This window comes from Gracilinanus agilis, chromosome 3 (assembly GCF_016433145.1).
Source record: "Gracilinanus agilis isolate LMUSP501 chromosome 3, AgileGrace, whole genome shotgun sequence".
Taxonomy (NCBI): domain Eukaryota; kingdom Metazoa; phylum Chordata; class Mammalia; order Didelphimorphia; family Didelphidae; genus Gracilinanus; species Gracilinanus agilis.
In genome coordinates, this window is record NC_058132.1 from 22,705,162 (window position 1) to 22,726,123 (window position 20,962).

The window sequence follows — 20,962 nt, forward strand, 5'->3', positions numbered from 1 at the left end:
CTGGTCTGCCACTTCAAAACTCTCCAATAAGAATTGTAAAAAAGGTGGGGATCAAAGACTGAGTCAAAAGAGGAGCCTCAGATTTTTATCTTAGATGGCCCATTCTGTCTGCATCCTGACATGCAGTGCAGAAAAATCATACACACAGTTTTACTTGCCGATGATTTTGTAATGGGATCCAGATAAAATATCTGTTACAGACTCTGTTTCTCTAAATGACTCCTAATAGCCTCTTGGAGGGATCAAGTTGTTTTTGGATTAACCTACCTGTTGGTACCAGAGCCTTTTGGGGCTCAGGTGACCAGGACCAAACACAAAGACTGCCTCAGCCTGGATTGGTCACGTAGGGAATCCAGATAACAGGCCCTAAATTTGATCCTATTTCTCCAAAGGCTTTAATACATAGAACGGCTTCCCACAAACTCATAGATAACAACATTTTTTATGAACTGATGGCTTCTCTGTCTAACTGATAGCCACCCAGTGAATTTGCCTAAAAGAGGCTTATTCTCCTATTCCAATGGCACGCTTAGAATAGGCTGGGCAAATGAAGGAGACAGATACTGGCAAATGTAGGGGAGACCTGGTAAATTATTCCAAATTACATCAAATAAGCTGTCTATAGCAAGTTATTAACTGTTATAAAGTTATTAAATCATTAACATATTCAGTTACTAACTATGCTCAAATAAACTAGAAATGACATCCACATGGAATACCCTTTTCTCCTTTAGATAGAGCTGAAGTCACACAGCTAGTAAATTACTCAGCCTGGAGTAATTTCAACTCAATCTTTCCTGAATCGATGCATTTCCTAAAATTATCGTTTTTAATGCCAAATAACAAATGTATTTATTATTATTACTATTTTGTTCTTTTTCATATTGAGTACTGATTTAGCAAAATCATAACCCAATAGGAGAACACACTTTACTCTAAATGAGGCCACTGTATGATTTAATTTCGGTAGCAAAATAAATCTGGATTTATAATCCCTAACTTGAACCTTTGAATCACACTTTATCAAAGGGCCATTTACTGTTAGCACTTCACAGAGAAAAGAACCCATTTTGTCAATAATCAATTTTAAAATTTCCCAGCTCTCTAAAACCTTATGTCTAGTTCCTTACAAAACACTAATTCAATATTTGTCACTTCTCAAAGGCCTTATCATTTCCTTTCATCTAATGAAACAGTTCCCTAAGCTTCTTTCTCTACCTGTCTCAGAGGCTTTTCAGAGAAGTGGCCCTAATAAGCAATTTCCCATTCTCCTCTCAGACTACAGGACCTGCGATTTTCAAGCTACATTTTCACAAAGAATAACCGCCTAAAGTTTTCCACCTTCTTATCTGAAAGAGATTGACAGCTTTCCTCAGGTCTCTCTTTCTAAATTCCACAACCCTTTACTTAAATTTATCTAAAAAATTGTACCTGCCTTCTTTCCTAACTTCACATGACCCTTCTCTTAACAATCATATCCCATGCATTTTTTAGAAATAACTCTTTACTCCAATGACTTCTAGTTTCTCTTATTTTTTCTCTTTTGTCTTCCAAACTTTGCTCACAGTTGGAAAGAAAGAGGAGACTTTATTTTAAAACACGTAAGTTCTATTCCAAGCTTTCCATTCTAGTTAAGTAGTTCTTTTCACCTTTTAACTTAGCATTTTCCTTATCCCATATTATATATCTCAGTTGTTTTCTTCAACATATTTTTGTGCCTTTCTTTCCTTTTTTACTATTTGAGTTTTTAGGGATTTGATTTCTTCAGTGAAATTTTTCCCTAATTGATGAGCTTTTTTTCAGTTCTCTGATCATTTGGTTTTTAAATTTATTTTCAAGTTATTCCATGGGTTCTTTTAGGACCTGACACCAAACACTTCAAGTTAAAAGATCTTGTTTGTATTCCAAAATGATAAAATAAATAAATCTATCAATTTTTTTTAAAAACCCAATGAAACGTGTTCCTCCTGCTTTCCTTTGTTTTGAGGCGATTTTTTTTCCTGTATAGAAGAATTGGGGGAGTGCATAATCCCTTACTCCACCATCTTAGTTCCCAGCATGCAACTCCATGGCCTAATTATTTCAAGCATTGCATAAGGCTCACAAATTTCAGCTAATCTAAGGTCAAAAGTTTAAAATGAATTTTCCTTGTTCTTTATTAGAATTTTCTTAATAAAAGGAAGTTTTAAATTTAAAACATATTTCAACCAAGTCAATTCTGAGTTATAAAACAGCTAATATACTTTTCTGCTTTGATTCCTATACCATTCTTCAAATGACCCTACTGCCACACCTGTCTTATTTCCTTCATTATTTCTTCTCCTAAACCTTTCCTTATCTTCTTGAAGTGCACATTTTTTACCTTATATCCATCTCAGATTCTATGTACTTCACTGAGAAATGTTCTTATAATTTTAGCCCATAAATGATGTGAAACAAAATTTAATGATTTGCAAAAATCTTTTACTTTCTTAGTTATGCAATTAAATTTCTACTCAGGCAACTCTTTTCATTAATTTACCTGCTAAAAAATTATTATCATTTTTCATTCAAAGAATATGACCATGTCTCTATTTTCTTGATTGCTCCCACAGAAAGAAGATAGAGAAAATTTTACTTCTTTTTACTGGTTCAATTTCTAATCTTCTCTCTCTCTCTCTCTCTCTCTCTCTCTCTCTCTCTCTGTACACCTTAAAGAACAAAATTTATTTTATAGCTGCAAACATGCGGCCCTGATATGAGATATTGTGTGGGCTATTAAGAAAATACCATCAGAGGGGGCAGCTGGGTAGTTCGGTGGATTGAGAGCCAGGCTCAGTGATGGGAGGTCCTGGGTTCAAATCTGGACTCAGACACTTCCTAGCTGTGTGACCCTGGGCAAGTCACTTGACCCCCATTGCCTAGCCCTTACCACTCTTCTTGGAGCCAATACACAAGACAGAAGGTAAGGGTTTTAAATTGAAAAAGAAAAGAAAAGAAAAAAGAGAAGAGAAGAGAAGAGAAGAGAAGAGAAGAAAATAAAATAAAATAAAATACCATCAGAGAACAAGGTGAACAAGGTACTCCTAAGCCTGCCCAGGAAATTTCACCTCCAATAGGTCACAGGGGAGAATTATGCATAAGGAAAAAGGGATGTTGGTACATCACTACAAACCAACTAAATCTTAATTTAAAAATTTTTAGTTTTTTTAAAAATAATTTTCCAATTAAAGTTTTAGTCTTAAAAGTAGGAAGGAAAGCTCTTGTATACTTGAGTTAAAACAAAAATTTCTTTCCTCACTTAAAGCTAGTAGGAAAGAGAGAGAGCATGGAGGAAAGACTTGGAGAGAAGTTAGAAGAAAAGGGGGTTGGGGAGAAAACTGTCATCAAGATCTATAATCCTCACCTTCTTCCTCTCATACTGAGAAAACCAAGAGTTTTGGGTGGTCATAGTCACCACCATCAAAGATAACATTTCTCCTTTCCTCTGGAGATAAAAGTCACTTTGCTGTTTTAGTCTAAGACAGTGATTCCCAAAGTGGGCTGGTGGGTGCTGCAGCGATCCAGGGGGGGCTGTGATGGCCACAGGTGCATTTATCTTTCCTATTAATTGCTATTAAAATTTTTTAAATTAATTTCCAGGGACACTAAGTAACATTTTTTTCTGGAAAGGGGGTGGTAGGCCAAAAAAGTTTGGGAACCACTGAGCTAAGACATACACACACATATGGAGAATCTTTCCTGAAGACTAATGCAACTGTGCCTTTCAGAAACATATAGATCCCTTAAAATACTGTTCAGGGAAAGACAACTCTGCAGAACTATTGGAATTTACTGAAAGGGACTCCTCACTGACTACCTTGGTGGAAGGGCAGGATTTTCTTCAATTTTCCAACCTCTTCAGGATTTGCCCCATGTGGCTTACTTTTCATTTATGCCCTAAATATTTCATTTTCAATCTTTTGTGAAGGTTAAGTTCCAATATAACTTTACCAGTATTTTCTTTGAATTCTGCTGGAACAAATCTTCCCTTCAAAAGAGTTTTAGGGGATGGGTCCAGGATATGAGTACCCAGGATTCTAAACTTTCTAGGTATGAATTTTTTTTAATTCTTTCTTTTTGACAAAATCCAAGTTATTCTGGAAGTTGGAAAGTTTGATGGCAAATGCTTTAGTATCATGTGCTAAAAACTGGACTGACAAATAGTGAGTTTCAGACACAGACACAAAAAACTAGCCATCAAAAATAAAGTCAACTGAGACTGGGAAAACTGCTTTCTGCTAATAAAGATTTTTCTTTTTAGTTTGGCCATAGAGATTTGCTATCAAAAAAACATAAAACAAATAACATATCTTATGCAGAGTCAGCTGTAATGAGTCTTGATCGCCAGGAATAGGAAAGATTATCCAGTAAATCTTCTGATTACTCGCCAGAGAGATCACCTCTGGTGAATAAAATCTTTAGTTGGGCCCCAAAATTTTGTAGCTAGATTTCTGATAAATATCTCGGGGAAGAAGGAAATCTTGGGTACAATCACTTCATGGTTTGCCAGGTATGATGATTAACGAGTATGAGATTAAGTTCTGGGTAAGAAAATACATTTATTGACCAGAGTAGCAATAATCAATAAATTAATTGGTTTGTGATCTCTCTCAAAGATCAAATACCAAAACATAGATTCCAAAGTCACTAAATACAATTTTGTAAACTCATTATTTAGCTCCACCATAGATAGACCACCTATTTCTAGTTGATGAATAGCTAATGAAGAGGTAGTCCAACAATTTCCTAGTCCCTCCCCAATTTCTTGATGTTGTTGGAGAATTACATGCCAGTCTTAAGATTCCAATGTCTAAAAGAAGAAGTCAGGTCATACCTGGTTATTGTTCATTCAACCCAACAGACACACCTGGCTTGAGCTAGTTTTTGTTTCCTGGGCAGTATAAAAACTTACTTTTAAATTGCCCCAATTTAGACGATGCTCTGGAGTAGGGAATGTGGAAAGCATCCCTTGGAATTTTAGGAACAAAGAAATGAGGAAAATGATTTGAAGGCTAGATCTGATGCTCAGTTTAGAACTTAGAAATAGAAATTATACTATATTAAAATAAATCTTCTCAGTGTGTAGTCTCCATCCTCACCTTGGAAACAGCTCAGTGATCTGGGTTTCTTAGCAAGGCAAAAGGATCCTGCTGACCTGTCTCTTTCCTCTACTCTCAGCCTCCATCCTTAGCTGCTGGATCCAGCCAACATCTGCTCAAGGTAATCCTACTGGTATCACGTCAATCCCATCCTATGGGACGGTGGGCAGCAATGTCATCTTGACCATCTCGGGATTCACAGAGAAGGGTAACATCTATTCTTGGTACAGAAAGACAACAGAGGCCTCCAACCATATTGCAAGCTACACTTTCCGTACTAGAGTACAGACACCGGAAGATATCCGAGAGAAAGTACTCCGCAACGGTGCCCTGCTCATCCCCAACCTCAGCCTCAGTGATGCTGATACCTACATTGTAGAAGTTACTATTTACAAAGCTGGAGTTGGGATATTTATAGCAAAAACACAATTGAGAGTGTATGGTAAGTGTTGCCCTTCCCATGGGCATGTCACTCCAATACCCTCCCTCTACGTGGCGTGAGAAGCCGCCTCTAAGTTCCTTACTGTGGGAACAGAGAGAATCCTGAACGTGATCCACCCCAAAGGAAAAACCCCGAGAAGCTGAGAACTCCCAAGCCCACATCTGCCTACTTATCAATCATAGAGAGCACAAGAAGGCTTATAGATCCTTAGATGCTAAGGCCCAAAGAACAGAAGGGACACGAGCGCTTTTCCCCTCTCCCAGCTGGGTTCGTGGAGGAACTGGCAGGCCATTTGCTTGTGGATAAGAATGTGTTGGCCACCCTGCAGCTGGACACCCATACAACTGACAGCTCCAGTAATAGCCAGGGGAGGCTAGCCGCAGGGAAATTCTGGAAGTTCAGGTCAGGCAGGACCAAGGTGGATTCAGAGGAGCAATTCTGCCTCACATTGGATCAGGGATACTTTTTGATCCTACTTTGGCCCTCAAAGCCTACATCCTAATAAGAGAGGCAGCTAAATCCCTGAGAGGTTTCTAATTAATTCTAGGAAACGTGAAGGCGTGAGAGAGTAAGAAGAAGGGGAGCAGCAGAGGTTAGCTCGACAATGATTAATTTTCTCTTATATTGTGAGATCCGTAAGCCTAGATAGGGTCCTTTAGTGAGGTGGTGGGTCCAGGAAACCTTGGGCCATGAAGGTAGTTGGGAGGGGCAGGAAGGATTTAGTAGGAAGCTTTCTTTTTCCTCCCAACTTTTCCAGACCATACTGTGAAAGTAGGATAGGTCCCCGAGGTCTCCTCATGGCACCTGACCTCCTCCAATTGGGCCCAAGTCAGGCAACTTATTCACACCTGCCCCAAGACATTTAAAAGTATGTGAGGAAGGGGAGCATTGGGTGGGGGTAGTCATTGACACTTCCCTGCCAGCTGGACCCAGCATGGCTTAAATCCAAACTACCTACTGCCCAGGAGCCAGGAGCCTTGGCTCCTGGGACCATCTGGATGCCTGTTCATCCTAAGGTTCTTATTGCTGTGAGAGGTAGGACCCTGCTGTTGACAGGATCACCAAGATCTCTATTTTCTAGATGAAAGGCCAAGACAGAGGAGGCTTCTCCGAGAGACTGAGGCAGAGGATCACAAAACCTTCTGAGATCTCAGTTGGAGGAAAAGACAAATTCAATGTAATATGGGGAACTAAGAGGTCATCTGGCACTGCAAACAGGGCAACTTTCCCAACGAGGATAGCTTTTCAGTTGGGGAATGGATTAAAAATGGCTAACATTTATATAGTAATTGAAGGGTTGCAAATTCTTCTATGTATCATATTTCATTTGATTCTCACAAAGACCCTACAATGTAGATGCCATTTTTCTTAATGAGTAAAATGTGACTGAGAGAGACTAAGGGACTTGGACAGAGTCAAATAGCTAGTAAGAAGCTGAGACAGAATTTGAATTCGGACCTTCCTGACCTCCAACTCCAACATTCCATCCACTGTATGAACTAGATGCCTTCCACCTGGGGGAAAAGAAGCCTCATAATTGATAAGGTAATATAGAAAAGCTGAGGCATGCTGTGGGACCTTGGACCAAATGCCATTTGCCATCACTGCTTCTCTGCTGATGAGACAGTGATAAATTGTTGACCTACTATAGACCTCAGCCCAACCAAGCTACTGAGCCCTTAGGGGATGCTAGAGAATTTCTCCTGGGGCAGAGAACATCTGCTGATTGTTTTGTGCCCCCAGCTGGCCAAAGAAGGTACAAAAGACACACTTGTTCAACCATTCAGTGGTGTCCGCTTTAACGTGACCCCTTAATCTTTGTCTAAAGGATTTCTTGGCAAAGATACTGGAGTAGTTTGCCTTTTCTGACTCCAGGGTGCCCCTATTATAAAGATGAGGAACTGAAGCAAATAGGAATTAAGTGACTTGCCCAGAATAACAGAGCTAGTATTTGAGGCTTGCTTCTTTCTGACTCTAGGCTTTGTGCTCTATCTGCTACATCACTTTGCTGTCCCCATCAGCACATGGTAGACACGATAGCTGCTTCTTCCCTGCTCCCATCCACATCTTAGTTACTGGATGGTCCCTGTCCTGCGACCTGTCTGAGGGGATGGATAGTTCAGGAGATAGCACTCCATCCCCAGGGCATCCTGATCGCTTTCCTCAGTAGTACAACTATTGAATCATGTAGAATCTCTTTCCACATGGTTTCCGGACCCATTCCTATATGTCTGCAATGAAAGTGTTTGGGTTTGGGCTTCTAGTGTTTGTTTGTTTGCTTGCTTGTTTTTCACTAAGATGTAGTCTGGTGAAGACACAGTCCAGCTCTTCACACAAGCCTCTCTTCTCTCCCTACAGAAAAACTGGCCAGACCTAACATCACTGTCAATAGCATCAAAATCAGAGAGAATGAGCCTTTGGTATTCACATGTAGCACAGAAAACGAGAGGGCAAACATTCTGTGGTTCTTTAATAACCAGCCCTTGCCACTCACTGAGAGGACTGACCCATCTGAAAATAACCAGACCCTCACCATCAAGAGTGTGAAGAGGGAAGACACTGGGTTCTATCAGTGTGAAGTCTGGAATCCAATCGATGCCAAGAGAAGTAACCCCCTTAGCCTGACGGTGAACTGTGAGTGATTCGAATTCTCCTCCCTCCCCAACTCTTTCTCCAACAATTTCTGACATCTCATCTCTTTCATCTTTACACAGACGGACCAGACAATATCAAGATTTTTCAGAGCCCTGAAAGTGAGAAGATTGAAGTCCAATTCAATGATTCCCTGACTTTAGAGTGTCAGGCTCCGTCTAATCCACCTGTTCAGTATGAATGGCATGCCAACGGCAGTCCTGAGCTGATACACTCAGGAAGCACTTACACCATCCCCCAGGCATCTTGGGAACATTCAGGAAAGTATACATGTTGGGCAAGGAACAATGTGACCAACTTATCATTCTCCAAGAACATCACCGTCAAGGTGGTCGGTAAGTAGTCTTGCGTTATTCCATGAGTGGTGGGTGGGATTCCATGAGGAGGTGCTCAGGCCCAAACAGGAGGTCAGCTTTTTATGGAGAAATGGGAGTGGAAAGGTAAAAAAAGAATCTGACTCTAAGATATGTGATCAGATTTATAGTGAATATGAGTCCGAATACTGCTATTTTGTCTGGTGGAATGGAGACTAATCTCCTTTTCTCTTCTAATAATCTTAGAAATTGTCATGTCTAATACAAGCTCATTCATCATTCAGCACACATTTAGGTGTCCACCTTGAGCAGAGCACCATCATGGGAACTAAGGTAAATACCAGATTTAGCTAAGACTCCAATTGTCCTTTCAGGGACCTTACAATGATGTTGAAGGTTCAGATCCTCAAACCAAGTAATTGATGCACAATATTACATGAGAAGCTTAGATTATGAGGGACTTATGAGAAAGAATGCTATTCACATCCAGAGAAAGAACTGTGGGAGCAGAACACAGAAGAAAAACAACTGCTTGATCACATGGGTCGATGGGGATATGATTGGGGATGTAGACTCTAAACGATCACCCTAGTGCAAACAATAATATGGAAATAGCTCTTGATAAATGACACATATAAAACCCAGTGGAATTGCTCGTTGGCTATGGGAGGGGGGTGGGAAGAGAGAGGGGAAAGAACATGAATTATGTAACCATCGAAAAATATTCTAAATTAATTAAATAAAGAAATAGAATATACATCTAAACTTAAAAAAAGAAAGAAAGAATGGGGAGAAGTTCAAGTGGTCAAAGGGGAGAAGGGAGACTTCCATTTCTATAGAGAAATATCCCATATTCAGAGGTGTACAGGTAGTTTTTGATTGTACAAAGTAGACAAACGCAGCCTGAGGAAACAATGGATAGCCAAAAGAAGTAGTAGCTATAGCTGCTGCCATTCTGTGAGATGCCTTGAATGTCAAGTCAAGAATAAGAAGAGCATTCAGGAGACAAGAGGGAGTCACTAAAGACTTTTTAGAAGAGAAGAGAGATGATCACATGCATATCTCATTGGTAGATGCCCTTCATCACATTGGGCAAACCAGTAAGACTAAACCAGACATTCATGGGTCAGAGTTTTGCTTAATGTGACGCATGGGCACATTTCTAGTTCTTTTTTACTTGATCCAAACAACCTGGATGTGTAAAAACTGAGGGAATCTAAAGTTCCTTTTAGCCTCAATTCCAGAGAAAATTGGCCTCTGCTCCAAGACAATGAGATGAGAAATATAGGTAAGAGAACTGTAAATAGGTAGGAGTGGTTACATAAGTGCATTTTCAGAATACTTTGTCATCAAGAGACCATCCAAAGAACCAAAAGGAAGAGTAAAAAGAGACTTTGTAGCCCAGCTCTGCATTACATCCCAACAAATGTCTAGAAACATAAAAAAATTTTAGAGGTGATCCAAAGGGAAAACCGAGTGAGCCACTTTTCTATCCCATGTCGGTATTAACAAAGAACAAAGTCTGGCCAGATAGGCTAACCAGGAAGATGACAAGAGAACTAGTGAATTAATGAGGTTGTGCACTTGGTAAGAAAAACCTGAGACTTTCTAGTGGCCGAGGAGCTGAAGTTTCACTCCCCGTCTGCATCTGAGACCTACAGCTGAGTAACAAAGATAGGAGAGCTCAGAACAAGGGGAAACCTTTAGTCCTGCACTTACACAACCTTGTATGTAGCGTATAGGGGCTGGAGTCAGCAATAGTATACTAGAACTCCCATTAGGGACAAGTCCACAGCGGTGTTGTCAAGACACCAATCTGTGGCAAAAGGTTGTAAAACTCAAATAAGGAGGACAGTGATCAGAATAAGCTCCAGATAAGACTGCCTTGGGCACACTAAAAGTTAGCAGATCACCATTCTAAGCCACTTTTGATATCACTGAGAAACAAAACACTGAAAAACTAAAGGAAGAAGCAGCAAGATATCAGAGAATACAAACCAAGATGGAATAAGGTCCATTTAGTCCTTCCAGAAGTGGGCAAAGCCTGATGATAATATAAAGTACCAATTCAGGAAGTTTGAATTCAAGAAGATTGAATAAACAAAAATATTCTCCTAAGGAAAAAAAAAAGCTTTTATGTTGCCACAAAAGACAAAGATAAAAACGTAAGAAAAAATGATTCTAAAATATCTATAAGGAAAGTCTCAAATAAAAACCATAACTTGGAAACAATATCAACTAGATTTTCTGAAAGGAAAGAAAATAATTTTTAAAAGAGTTTTAAATTATTTTATAATAGTATATGGAGAGAACATTAAAGTTTAGAAAGCACTTTACCAACATTATCTCATTTAATCCTCATAAGAACCCTGCAAGGTGGATACTTTTCATCATCCCCTTTTACATATGAGGAAACAGAGGCAAATAGAGGTTAAACAGCTCATCCAGAGTCACACAACTAGTAAAAGTCTGAGGCCAGATTTGAATTCAAGTCTTCCTAATGCCAGGGCCAATACTCTATCCACTCTACTTCCTCTAACTGTGGAAAAAGGCATAGAAGGAGAATTAATTGCTTGGTACAAGAGATAAAAAAGTTACTCATGTAATACACTTCCTGAAAATTAGTTTTAAAAAAACAAAACAGGAGTTAACGAAATTGTGAAATGACAAGAAATAGTAAAACAAAGTCCAAATACTGAAAGAAGAAAATGTTATCTCAAAACAAAATGAACAAATAATATAAGATAAAGGAGAAATATGAATTATCCAACCACCCCAAAAAAGACTTTGGATATCAAATTTTTAAAAATTATGAAAAAAAACATGTTATAAACATCTGGGAAAAAACGGTTCAAATTCTAAAGAGTCATAGTAAGGATCACAAAAAAATTCAGTAGCAATCTTTATAAAAGAGTTGGGATGCTGGAATATAATATTCCAAAAGGCAAAAATATAGGTTTGCAGCTCAGAATAATATACCCAACAAAACTAAGTATAATTCTATAGAGGGGAAAATGTATCTTTAAAGACATCAAAGAGTTCCAAGTTGATTACAATTGTAAATGAAAATTAGATTAATTCAGCCATAAAACAGAAGAGCTGAGTGAATTATAAAGCAAAAACCAAACTATGTTTTCTATAAGGAACACATTTGAAATATAGAGATTCACAGAGTTAAATTTAGAGCAAAATCTATTATATTTCATTCAAAGTAAAAAAAAAAAAACACCAGAGCCATTGTGATCTGAGAAAAGTTGATGGCAAAAATGGACTTGATTTATAAAAGATAAAGTGGAGAAAATATGTTATACTGAATGTCACCAGAGACAAGAAGTTTCTGTACCAATATAACAATGAATATGCAGTAAGTGGCATAACATCTAAAGGCTTAAAGGAACAGCTAAGCAAATTCTGAGAGACAGAGCAAAACTAAAATAGTAAGGCACCTTTGTGTCCCCCATTCAGGCCAAGACAAATATTACCAAAAACAGGGGAAAGATTAAGGATTTAAGTAGAATTTTATAAAAGTTGGATATGATGGACGGTTCATGATTACTGAATAGGAATATAAAAGAGTATACATATTTCTTAGGTGTGTATGGAACTTTTACAAAAACTGACCAAGCATCAGGGCATAAAAACCTCAAAAACAAATGCAAAACAGAGAAGTATTAGACACATTTTATACTTATCAGAATGCAATAAAAATTATATGCAGAAAAAATCTTTGAAGAAAACAATGAAAATTACAAACTAAATGCCAATTCTATAAAACTATATGTTCAAAGGACTGCATTATCCTTTCTCCTCTTGTCCAAAATAAGTAATCTCATTGTTATGAGCTCATCTTATATAATAATAATATAATATTATATAATGATAGTTCATCTTGCAGGAGATGGTAATCACTATCATTAATGACAATACACAAACTATTTGAAATATAAAAAATGAAGGACATAGACTGAACTAGAAGAAATATTAGAGGCAGAAATGGTAGTAAGGAAAATATTAAAAAATTCACATGGAAAATGGTAAAGACTTGAATTTAGCCAGTGTAGTGAGGAGTGTAAGAAAGATAAGCTTATAGTATTTAAAGTTGGGATGAATATTAAAGATAGATCATCTAGCCCACACTACAACATTCTATATATTGGGAGAATGACATACACAAGAGAAGAAACTTGACCAAGATCTTACACAACTGACAGGGTCAGAATTCTAATTCAGGACTTAACTTCCATACCTAAAGCTCTTTCTGTTTCAGTGCACTGGTTTTCAAGGATAGAAGTGAGAAACTCTCATTTACATATAATTTTTAAACCCTTAACTTCTGTGTATTGGCTCTTAGGTGGAAGAGTGGTAAGGGTGGGCCATGGGGGTCAAGTGACTTGCCCAGGGTCACACAGCTGGGAAGTGTCTGAGGTCGGATTTGAACCTAGGACCTCCCGTCTCTAGGCCTGACTATCAATCCACTGAGCTAATCAGCTGCCCCCTTTATTTACATATTTTTGAGGAGCAAAGTGAAATAATCATGATAGGACATGAAGATGTGAAGAATCACATAGGATTGTGATAGGAAGAATGAATTAGAGACGTGAAAGACTAAAGGTAGAAACAATGCTCAGAAAACTATTGCCCTAATCTGGAAGACATGAAGGGACCTGGAGCGAAAGCAGAGAGGGAGGGGTAGATGTGAGAAATACTGTCCAAGACTAATCAACAGAAATAATCCTAACATTCAGGAGAATCTCACAGCAATTGATTCAATGTGAAGTTTGAAGGAGAAAGAAGGTCAAAGATGTTCCCAATATGAATCTGGGTGCCTGAGAGGTGAGTGGTGCCATCAACAGAAATAGAAAAGGTCAGTAGACACAATGTGAGGAGGAAATCATGAGTTCAGAGATTGGGTCTGTAGAGATGTCTTTGCCCCAAATGTAAGTGTCCTTTATCGTTTGCCAGACACTGCAATGTGATCTTGTCAAAGGGATACTCAGGCTTTGAGGATCAAGGGTCAAGTCTACTTCTACATTAATAGACATTTATTAAGTATTTACAGTGTTCCAGACACTGCACAGATACTAAGCACATCATGTCATGTATCCTTCAAAAACACGCAAAGTTCTTTTTCTCTTCTCTGTCTACAGTGGATAAGTATCCAGGAGGAGGGAAAGGCTCCTCACTGTCTGGAGGAGCCATCATTGGCATTGTGATTGGAGAACTAGCTGGAATAGTTCTAATTGGGGCACTCATCTATTTCCTGTTTATCAGAAAGACTGGATGGTAAAATGATGCTCCCTCTGGTTTTCCTCCTTTGTAGTCAGTCTCCCTAAACAAGGAAGAGAAACTAAAATTGTCTTCTGCACTATATACCAACTTCTGGGACCCAATCCATCTCCTTTCCCTAAACTACTTTTCAGCACTAATTTTCTTGAGTGACTGCCTTTCTGGGTTTTCATCCTTCCCCATCCCTCACACTTAATTGCTTTTTAGAAAGAGGTGTTTGCTTCCCCTTTGGGGTGGAGACTAGACCTAACCATTTGCCTCAGATCCACAAAAAAAAGAAGTGATGTCCAGTAAGGTAAAGAATGGAAGGGGTTGTATGGAAAAAGAGAGAGGTTGCCACTCACAACCTGGGGAGAAACCAAGTGAGGGGAAAGACTACTGAGCCAAATGTAGACTGCACAAACTAGCCAAGTAAGAGAATAAGAGTATGTATGTGTAAAGGTAATAACAGTGAAGCAGTTGCATTTTAGCAATTAGACATGAAGTCTGAGGGCATCCAAAGACAATCCTTGGCTCTGCTCCAAATGTCCCCTCTAGATCAGAGAATGCTTTTATTCTCATTGGGAATGTCCATCTCAGAAGCCTGTTCTCTCTTTAGGTCCAGCAAGTACCATCTTCCAGAGAAGAAGCATTCAACACCCAAAAATGGTAAGTAAAGGCACCAACCAACAAAGTCTGCAAAGAATATTAACCTTGGGAAATATTGCTCCAAAACAGACTTCTTTCTTAGTCTTTTCAAGAAGTTAAGAGTTATCCTTCCAATGGCATTCGCTTTCCTTTTTTTGAAAGTAAGACCATGAAGATGAATACAATTCAGCTCCTCCACTCTTTTCAACTTAAATAGTAGTATTAATTGTATACTTATTCAAAACTGTCAAATGCCCTCACATTGAGAAGACTAAGAATTAAGTTACTATTTGTGTGTGGCCTGGAGATGGTGACCCCCAACACTCACCATTCCCTTTTCTCCTCCTCTACTCACCTTTTGACTGTGTACTTAATAACTGTGTGACCTTGGGAAAATATCCCTATTCCTCAATTTCCCCATATGTATACCCAGAGGGGTGGATTAGTTGGCATAAATTGTCCCTTCCATATCAATATCTGTGCTTCTAAATCACTGCCCAAATTCAAAATGGCACTTAAGCAGAAGATTAGAGGAAATGTGTGCAGTTTTTATTTTTTCCATTGTCTGCCATGACCAAAGTATTCATCTTCAAATGACCAATATATTAAGCATAAGTGTCTCCATTCTTAGTGATGTCTGTTTCTAGAAATCAGACATAGCCTGTTACGAGGATTACAAGCCCCTCTAGAATCGAGGAAGCTTCCAGAACTGCTATTCTAATGGCACAGCCTTAGGGACTTCTGGTTCACCTCCACACCTTGACGAATCTACGAAGCAAGGTGTTATGATCAAACTAACATATTCCTTTCCTGCATTGAGCTTACATTCTCTTGGAATTTCCCTATTTTCTCCATTCAGCCAAATTCACAGATGATGAGATGATAAGATGGGGTCCATCTACATTAACACTCTAGAAGGCCAGACTCTTAGAACCAAAGAGTTCCAAGCCTTAACAAATATGAGTGTGCTGATCCAATCATGAAATCTTGGAACCCCAAAATCTTAGAACCCTAAATAAGGGATACCCTGGAAATGTCTACACAGGATATTTTCTCTTGCTGACTTCAGGCATTTCTTGAAGGTATTCCTATATCATCTTTACCTCCTGGTTTCCCTAACTTCCTTTGAGTGACACCTAATGCTGCCTCTTCCACAAGAAGTCTTTCCCACTCATTCTTAGTTCTGTGCTTTTCCTCTGTTGATTATTCTGTCCACATCTACAGTTGTTTACAAGTTGTCTCATCCTTTAGATGATAATTTCCTGGATATCAGGAACTGTCTTCTCCTTTCTTTGCACAGACAAAGCTTAGCACAGCACCTGGCACACAATAGATATGTCCTAAATGCTTATTGGCTCCCTCTCTGTAGGGGGAAATGTAGAGGATGGAACTCTCTTATCTTCTACCCATCTGTTTGTTGAGGGACTTGGAGTGAGAAGGAGGAGGAATCAGTCTCTCATGGAATTAAGGGCCAGGATCTGCCAATGAAATTTTCTGTCTCGGTTTCTTTCCTTTCAGGGGAGGACACCACCCTTTATGAGAATGCAGTTTGCCTAAAAGGTTCAGCAATTCTTGCACAGGTAGGGACAGAGGATTTACACTTTGGGGTGCCATCAGGGAGAGGGTATGGGCCCATTTATCCAGGCCTGGTGATTCTTTCTAGCCCTGAACCTTAGGCACTTTGATGTATCTGAATGATTACATGATCATTAAAGTACATGGAAGAGCTGGAGAGTGTCTGAAGAAGGATTAAAAAGCATTATTTAGCATTGTGATGGGATCTGGTAGGGCACCAGCCTGGGGGAGAAAAAGACCTTTGGAGAGGAATGTGGAGGTAGGTGGGAACCCAATAACTATTTCTGGAAGGTTGTCATGTGGATAAGGAATTTGATTTGAACTCATTGGCCCCAGAGGGCACAGCTGAGATCAAGGAATGGAATATGTAGAGATTAACTGAGGGATGATATCAAGAAATCTTCCTAGTAATGAGATGCCAAATGTTCTCTTTCTGCTATCCACACCTCTCTACTGAAACACCTCAGTACTTCAGTTCAAATCATTAACAGTTTGGTCCTTGACTTCTGGAACAGGCTCTTCATGGCAATGCCAAGTTCCAGTGTCTCATCTCTCATCAATACACCTAGCAAACATATTCTTAAGGCACAGATCTGACCATGTCATTTCCTGAATCAAGAAGACTCCAAAGCTTCCTATTCCCATGAATCATTTCCTGTCTGTTTGGGTAGAGACACTGATTTCATTGTTACGAGCAACTCCTATTCTCAAGGTGGATGGGCAATCTATAGACTTTTTCTATGTCAGTGAACCTTTAAATACTTGCCCAAGAATCTGAGGTTACTATGTGCCAAAGGCCAAATATGAAATCAGTCCCTTCTGAATTTCAGGCCAAGTCCTGCTCCTTGGAAAGGGCTCACCCATGGATGCAGATCTGTGCTTCCAAGTTTATTGCACTCTATTATCCTTCCTGAACTAAAAAGGCCCAACCTAATGAGCCTCTCCTGTTGCCCTGTTTTGGACCTTTGTTCAGGCAATCTCTCTTGTTTGGAATTTGTTCTCTCCTCAACTCCTTCTCATGGAATCTTCCTGCCTAGTTCAGCTCAAGTGCCAACTACATGGCTATAGCCTGTTCTTTCCTATTGCTAGCACCCTCCCTTTGCTCATCCTTTTGTATATGTTTGATAGTTGATTGTTTCTATACTAATGTTACCTTCCCATGGATCATTAGGTCTTTGACTTAAGAACTGTTTCATTCCTCTCTATTTATTCCATGAGTAAATGATGAAAAATCATTCATTCAGTGAGTGATCCATATTCAAATCATACTCAGTGCTTATTGTGTGATTGGCACTCTGCTAAATGAAGAAAAGTCATCACTATCCACAATCTGACTACATTTAAATAGGGGGAAATTCCACATATTGGGGAATCATAGCCACACTGGGACAATTTGCTTTGGGGATTACAGGGATGGCCACTAGAATCAGAAGTCAGGTAAAAGTTGATTTGATTATAGTTTCGGAACTGGAAAAGAGAAGAGAAGGTTCAGTAAGGCTGAGGCATTCAGGGTTGAAGTTCCAGGAGTTAAAGGACCAAGTCATGAAGAGCTTGTTTTCTGGTTCACTCAGAATAGCTATTCAACAACAGTCTGGAAGATAAGTGACTCATGACTATAGCCTATGACTTGAGATGGTGAGTATCAGCTGAGACAACAAAAAGCCAGGTCAGGGAGATTGTTATAGCTAGAGTTCCAGGCAGGTAAAGAATAAGTCTTTTTGGATTTATTTTAGCATTATACCTGACAGGTGCTAAATAAATGTTTGTTGAATGGATGAAGGTAGAATGGGCTAGCTGGGGCAAGGTTTGCTCCTCCACCCTGAGTGTCTTTAAGAAAGGTTGAATAGCCACTTGGTCCATGACTTGTAAAGGACATTGGTATTTGGATCTAGGTCAGATTAGATGTTCTCTGAGGTTTCTTCTAACTCAGAGACTTCATGATTGTGACATCTCTAAGATCCCTTTTGGTTCTCACATAACTTTCCTTTTAGCTCTAGCATTTTATATCATAAGTTCCTTTCAAACTCTAGCTTTTGGAGTCTTTGACTAGCTGCTGTTTTTCCCTCAATAGGGCCAGGGATCCTCCCCAACTTTGCCTGAAGTCCTGTCTGAGAAACTCTATGAGGTATGTACACAAAGCAGGACCAGGTCTCAGTGACCAAGGGAGAATAAAAAACTCCAATTGAAATTTTACTTGCTGATAGGACAGGGAAGAGGAGCAAGTTTTGGAGAGAGGAGAACTCTTCTAGTCCCAACTTCAGTTTTGGAATGTCAATGACATATCTTCTTTCCATCCCCAGTCACTGATCATCACAACAGAAGATGGTTATGAAAAGATCATTCCCTCAGAGAATCCACAAGATGAACAAAGAAGAAAAAGTTACTAGGGATTTTATGATTGTCCTTTTGCTTCTTTTCATTAAGGAGGGTTCAGGGGAGAGATCTGAGAGATTTAGAACAACGGGAAAACCAATTAGGAGAGGAGAAAGTGGCTGGATTTGGAGGAAGGGAAGACTTTCAGGGATACAAGAACACCCTGACTTCCCAGAAAAGACTGAGAGAAATGAAAGAACTGGATAAACTAGTTAGAAGTCAAAAAAAACTTGTGGGATTAGTTTGGATACATACTCTGATGCACTCCATGTGCTTCAATATTTTGAATGCTTTCATGTTTTCCTGCTTTCTTTATCTCCCTTATCTAAATTAAAGTCCTTTTAGAAACTGTCCTGATTATTACTATTGAACTAAGGTATAGGTGATCCACCATTCCTGGATAGTCCTGAGATGTTGAAATTCTCAGTCTAAGAGCCCATCCTCTTAAGCACCTAAGATTTCATGGAACCAGGAATCTTTGCTTTAGATCAGGGGTTGGCAACCTTTTTGGCCATGAGAGCCATAAACACCATATTTTTTAAAATGTAATTTCGTGAGAGCCGTACAGTGCTCGCAGTGCTGCTCCTGTAACAGCACCTGAAAAAAAATTGACTTTATGGCTTCTGCAGAAAGAGCCATATCTGGCCCTCAAAAGAGCCAGATATGGCTCGAGAGCCATACTTTGCCGACCCCTGCTTTAGATAATGTGATCTGGAGGATGGAGAAGCAGAATGTGGTGGATATTCCTATAATGGATAAATAAAACTAGTAATGCAAAGACAATGGCCGTTGCAAGGAGCAAACTACTTATGGGAGAAAGAAATACCAGCCATGGGCTCTAATGATAGTGATCTTTGAGATCAAAAAGTGGACTCCATCAATGGAGAGCTTCACACAGGGAGAAAAGGACTTCCAGAGTCAGGAGTTAGTTTTCTCCCATTAGCTATAGGTGTCCCCAACTCAGGCACCTTACTATCATTAAGTTTGTACTCACTTTTTGGGGGGATCTTGTGTTTATAGGTGTTATGATTATAATAACAGATAGTTTGGAGAAGCAGATAAATGTTTTCAGGGCCAAATATAGCTTTAAGTCAAGAGCCCTAGATTGACAGGTTACAGTGAGGAAAGGAGGGGGTAAAACACTCCTGATTCTCAAACCCCTCCCCCTCTAACTGCTTCTGCTTCAGTTGGTAATGAAGACAGCAATAGGATTCTTCTGGTAAGTTTCTCTTATGGCTGAAACCCCAATAATGTTCCTTTCTTAAATTTATATTCCTCTCAGGTCAGTTAGAGGAGATATATAGAAATTATTTATCTAACTGTTGAGGACAGAGGAGATCTTAAACTGGCAGCCAACAGGATTCAATCTAGAAGTTCAGACTGAATTGTAAGTATCTTCCAAATAATTATCAGGCACAGCTTTGAAGGTAAAAAGTTATATTAGGAATTAACAAGGGAAATTATATAAATCCATGAAGGGTTTAGGATAAATGAAAGGTGACCCTAAACTGTTAAATTGATGCCCCCTTCCCCCTCCTCCCTGGAGGGATGAAGCACTTAACTAAAACTGGCTCTCTTGCTATAGATAAATATCTTACTCTCTAATTACTAAATAATTATATAATTATATTAATGAAGAATAGAAATGACAAATAGGCTAACTCTATGAGTAGAAACTACTGGCTTAAGCTACAATGGTTTCTCAGGAGAAACCCAAGTCAGGAGAAAGAAGCAGAGTATCTGCTCACATCCAATCCCACAAATAAACTGTCTTCAACCCTTCTCAACTGCCCCTCACCCAAAGTTCTCCAGGGGGGTCCCCTGGAATTCTGGGTGAGGCTCTCCCTTTACCTTTGCAGGGATTCCATGCTTTGCATCTGCACACAACATAGGTGAATGCACCCCACTTGTTGTTTTTTTGTTTTGTGACTGGGGTATATGTTTTAGACCAAGTTTTCATATTATTTCTTTTCAGTAAATACCTTTGCTCCCGATAATTATCTTTCTGTCTGATTACTAATGAGAAGAACATTGGTGGGAGCTCATGAGAAACAGTGGTAGAATCCCTTCAGTTTTCCTCCTGAGAGACAATATTCTTCAGCTAATGTCTGTTCACCCCAAATTATGAATTAGGGATGGGAGTTGGGTGGGATGTTGGACTATCAGGCTGATAGCTCAAAGGATTCTAGGACAGAAAGAAAAGAGCCACAACTTTATGAATATTTACAGCTTAAGTTTTAGTTTTAAGAAAGAACTGGTATAAGATTTAAATCAATATCAATAAATCCAAGTATTAATTTTACAAAGTTTATTAATAACCACTTGAAGTAGAAGGAATAAAAAAATAGAAGGATAAAAACAAATTATCTAACAAAAATCAGACCATGTGAGTAAATTCTCCTGCCTCTCTCAAAGCCAGCTTCCAAAGTCATGATCAGGGTAAGAGAGAGAGAGAGAGAGAGAGAGAGAGAGAGAGAGAGAGAGAGAGAGAGAGAGAGANAATAACAAATATTGTTTCAATTGAGTAGAGTAGAGGTCTATTGGATCAGTTGAATTGTATTAGCCTCCAAAGT

At 39.1% G+C, this 20,962-nt stretch overlaps 1 protein-coding gene across 1 annotated transcript in view; it reads left to right on the top strand.

The window, feature by feature from the left end:
- The window catches only part of LOC123240852, a 75,536-nt gene extending 57,133 nt beyond the window's left edge, over window positions 1-18,403 (top strand). The window contains exons 12-19 of the mRNA XM_044668565.1: window positions 5,200-5,562; window positions 7,921-8,196; window positions 8,277-8,549; window positions 13,676-13,811; window positions 14,413-14,462; window positions 15,960-16,021; window positions 18,088-18,141; window positions 18,317-18,403. Coding sequence (XP_044524500.1) covers window positions 5,200-5,562; window positions 7,921-8,196; window positions 8,277-8,549; window positions 13,676-13,811; window positions 14,413-14,462; window positions 15,960-16,021; window positions 18,088-18,141; window positions 18,317-18,403 — 1,301 coding nt within the window. The remainder of the gene's footprint in view (window positions 1-5,199; window positions 5,563-7,920; window positions 8,197-8,276; window positions 8,550-13,675; window positions 13,812-14,412; window positions 14,463-15,959; window positions 16,022-18,087; window positions 18,142-18,316) is intronic.
- The last annotated feature ends 2,559 nt before the right edge of the window (window positions 18,404-20,962 follow it).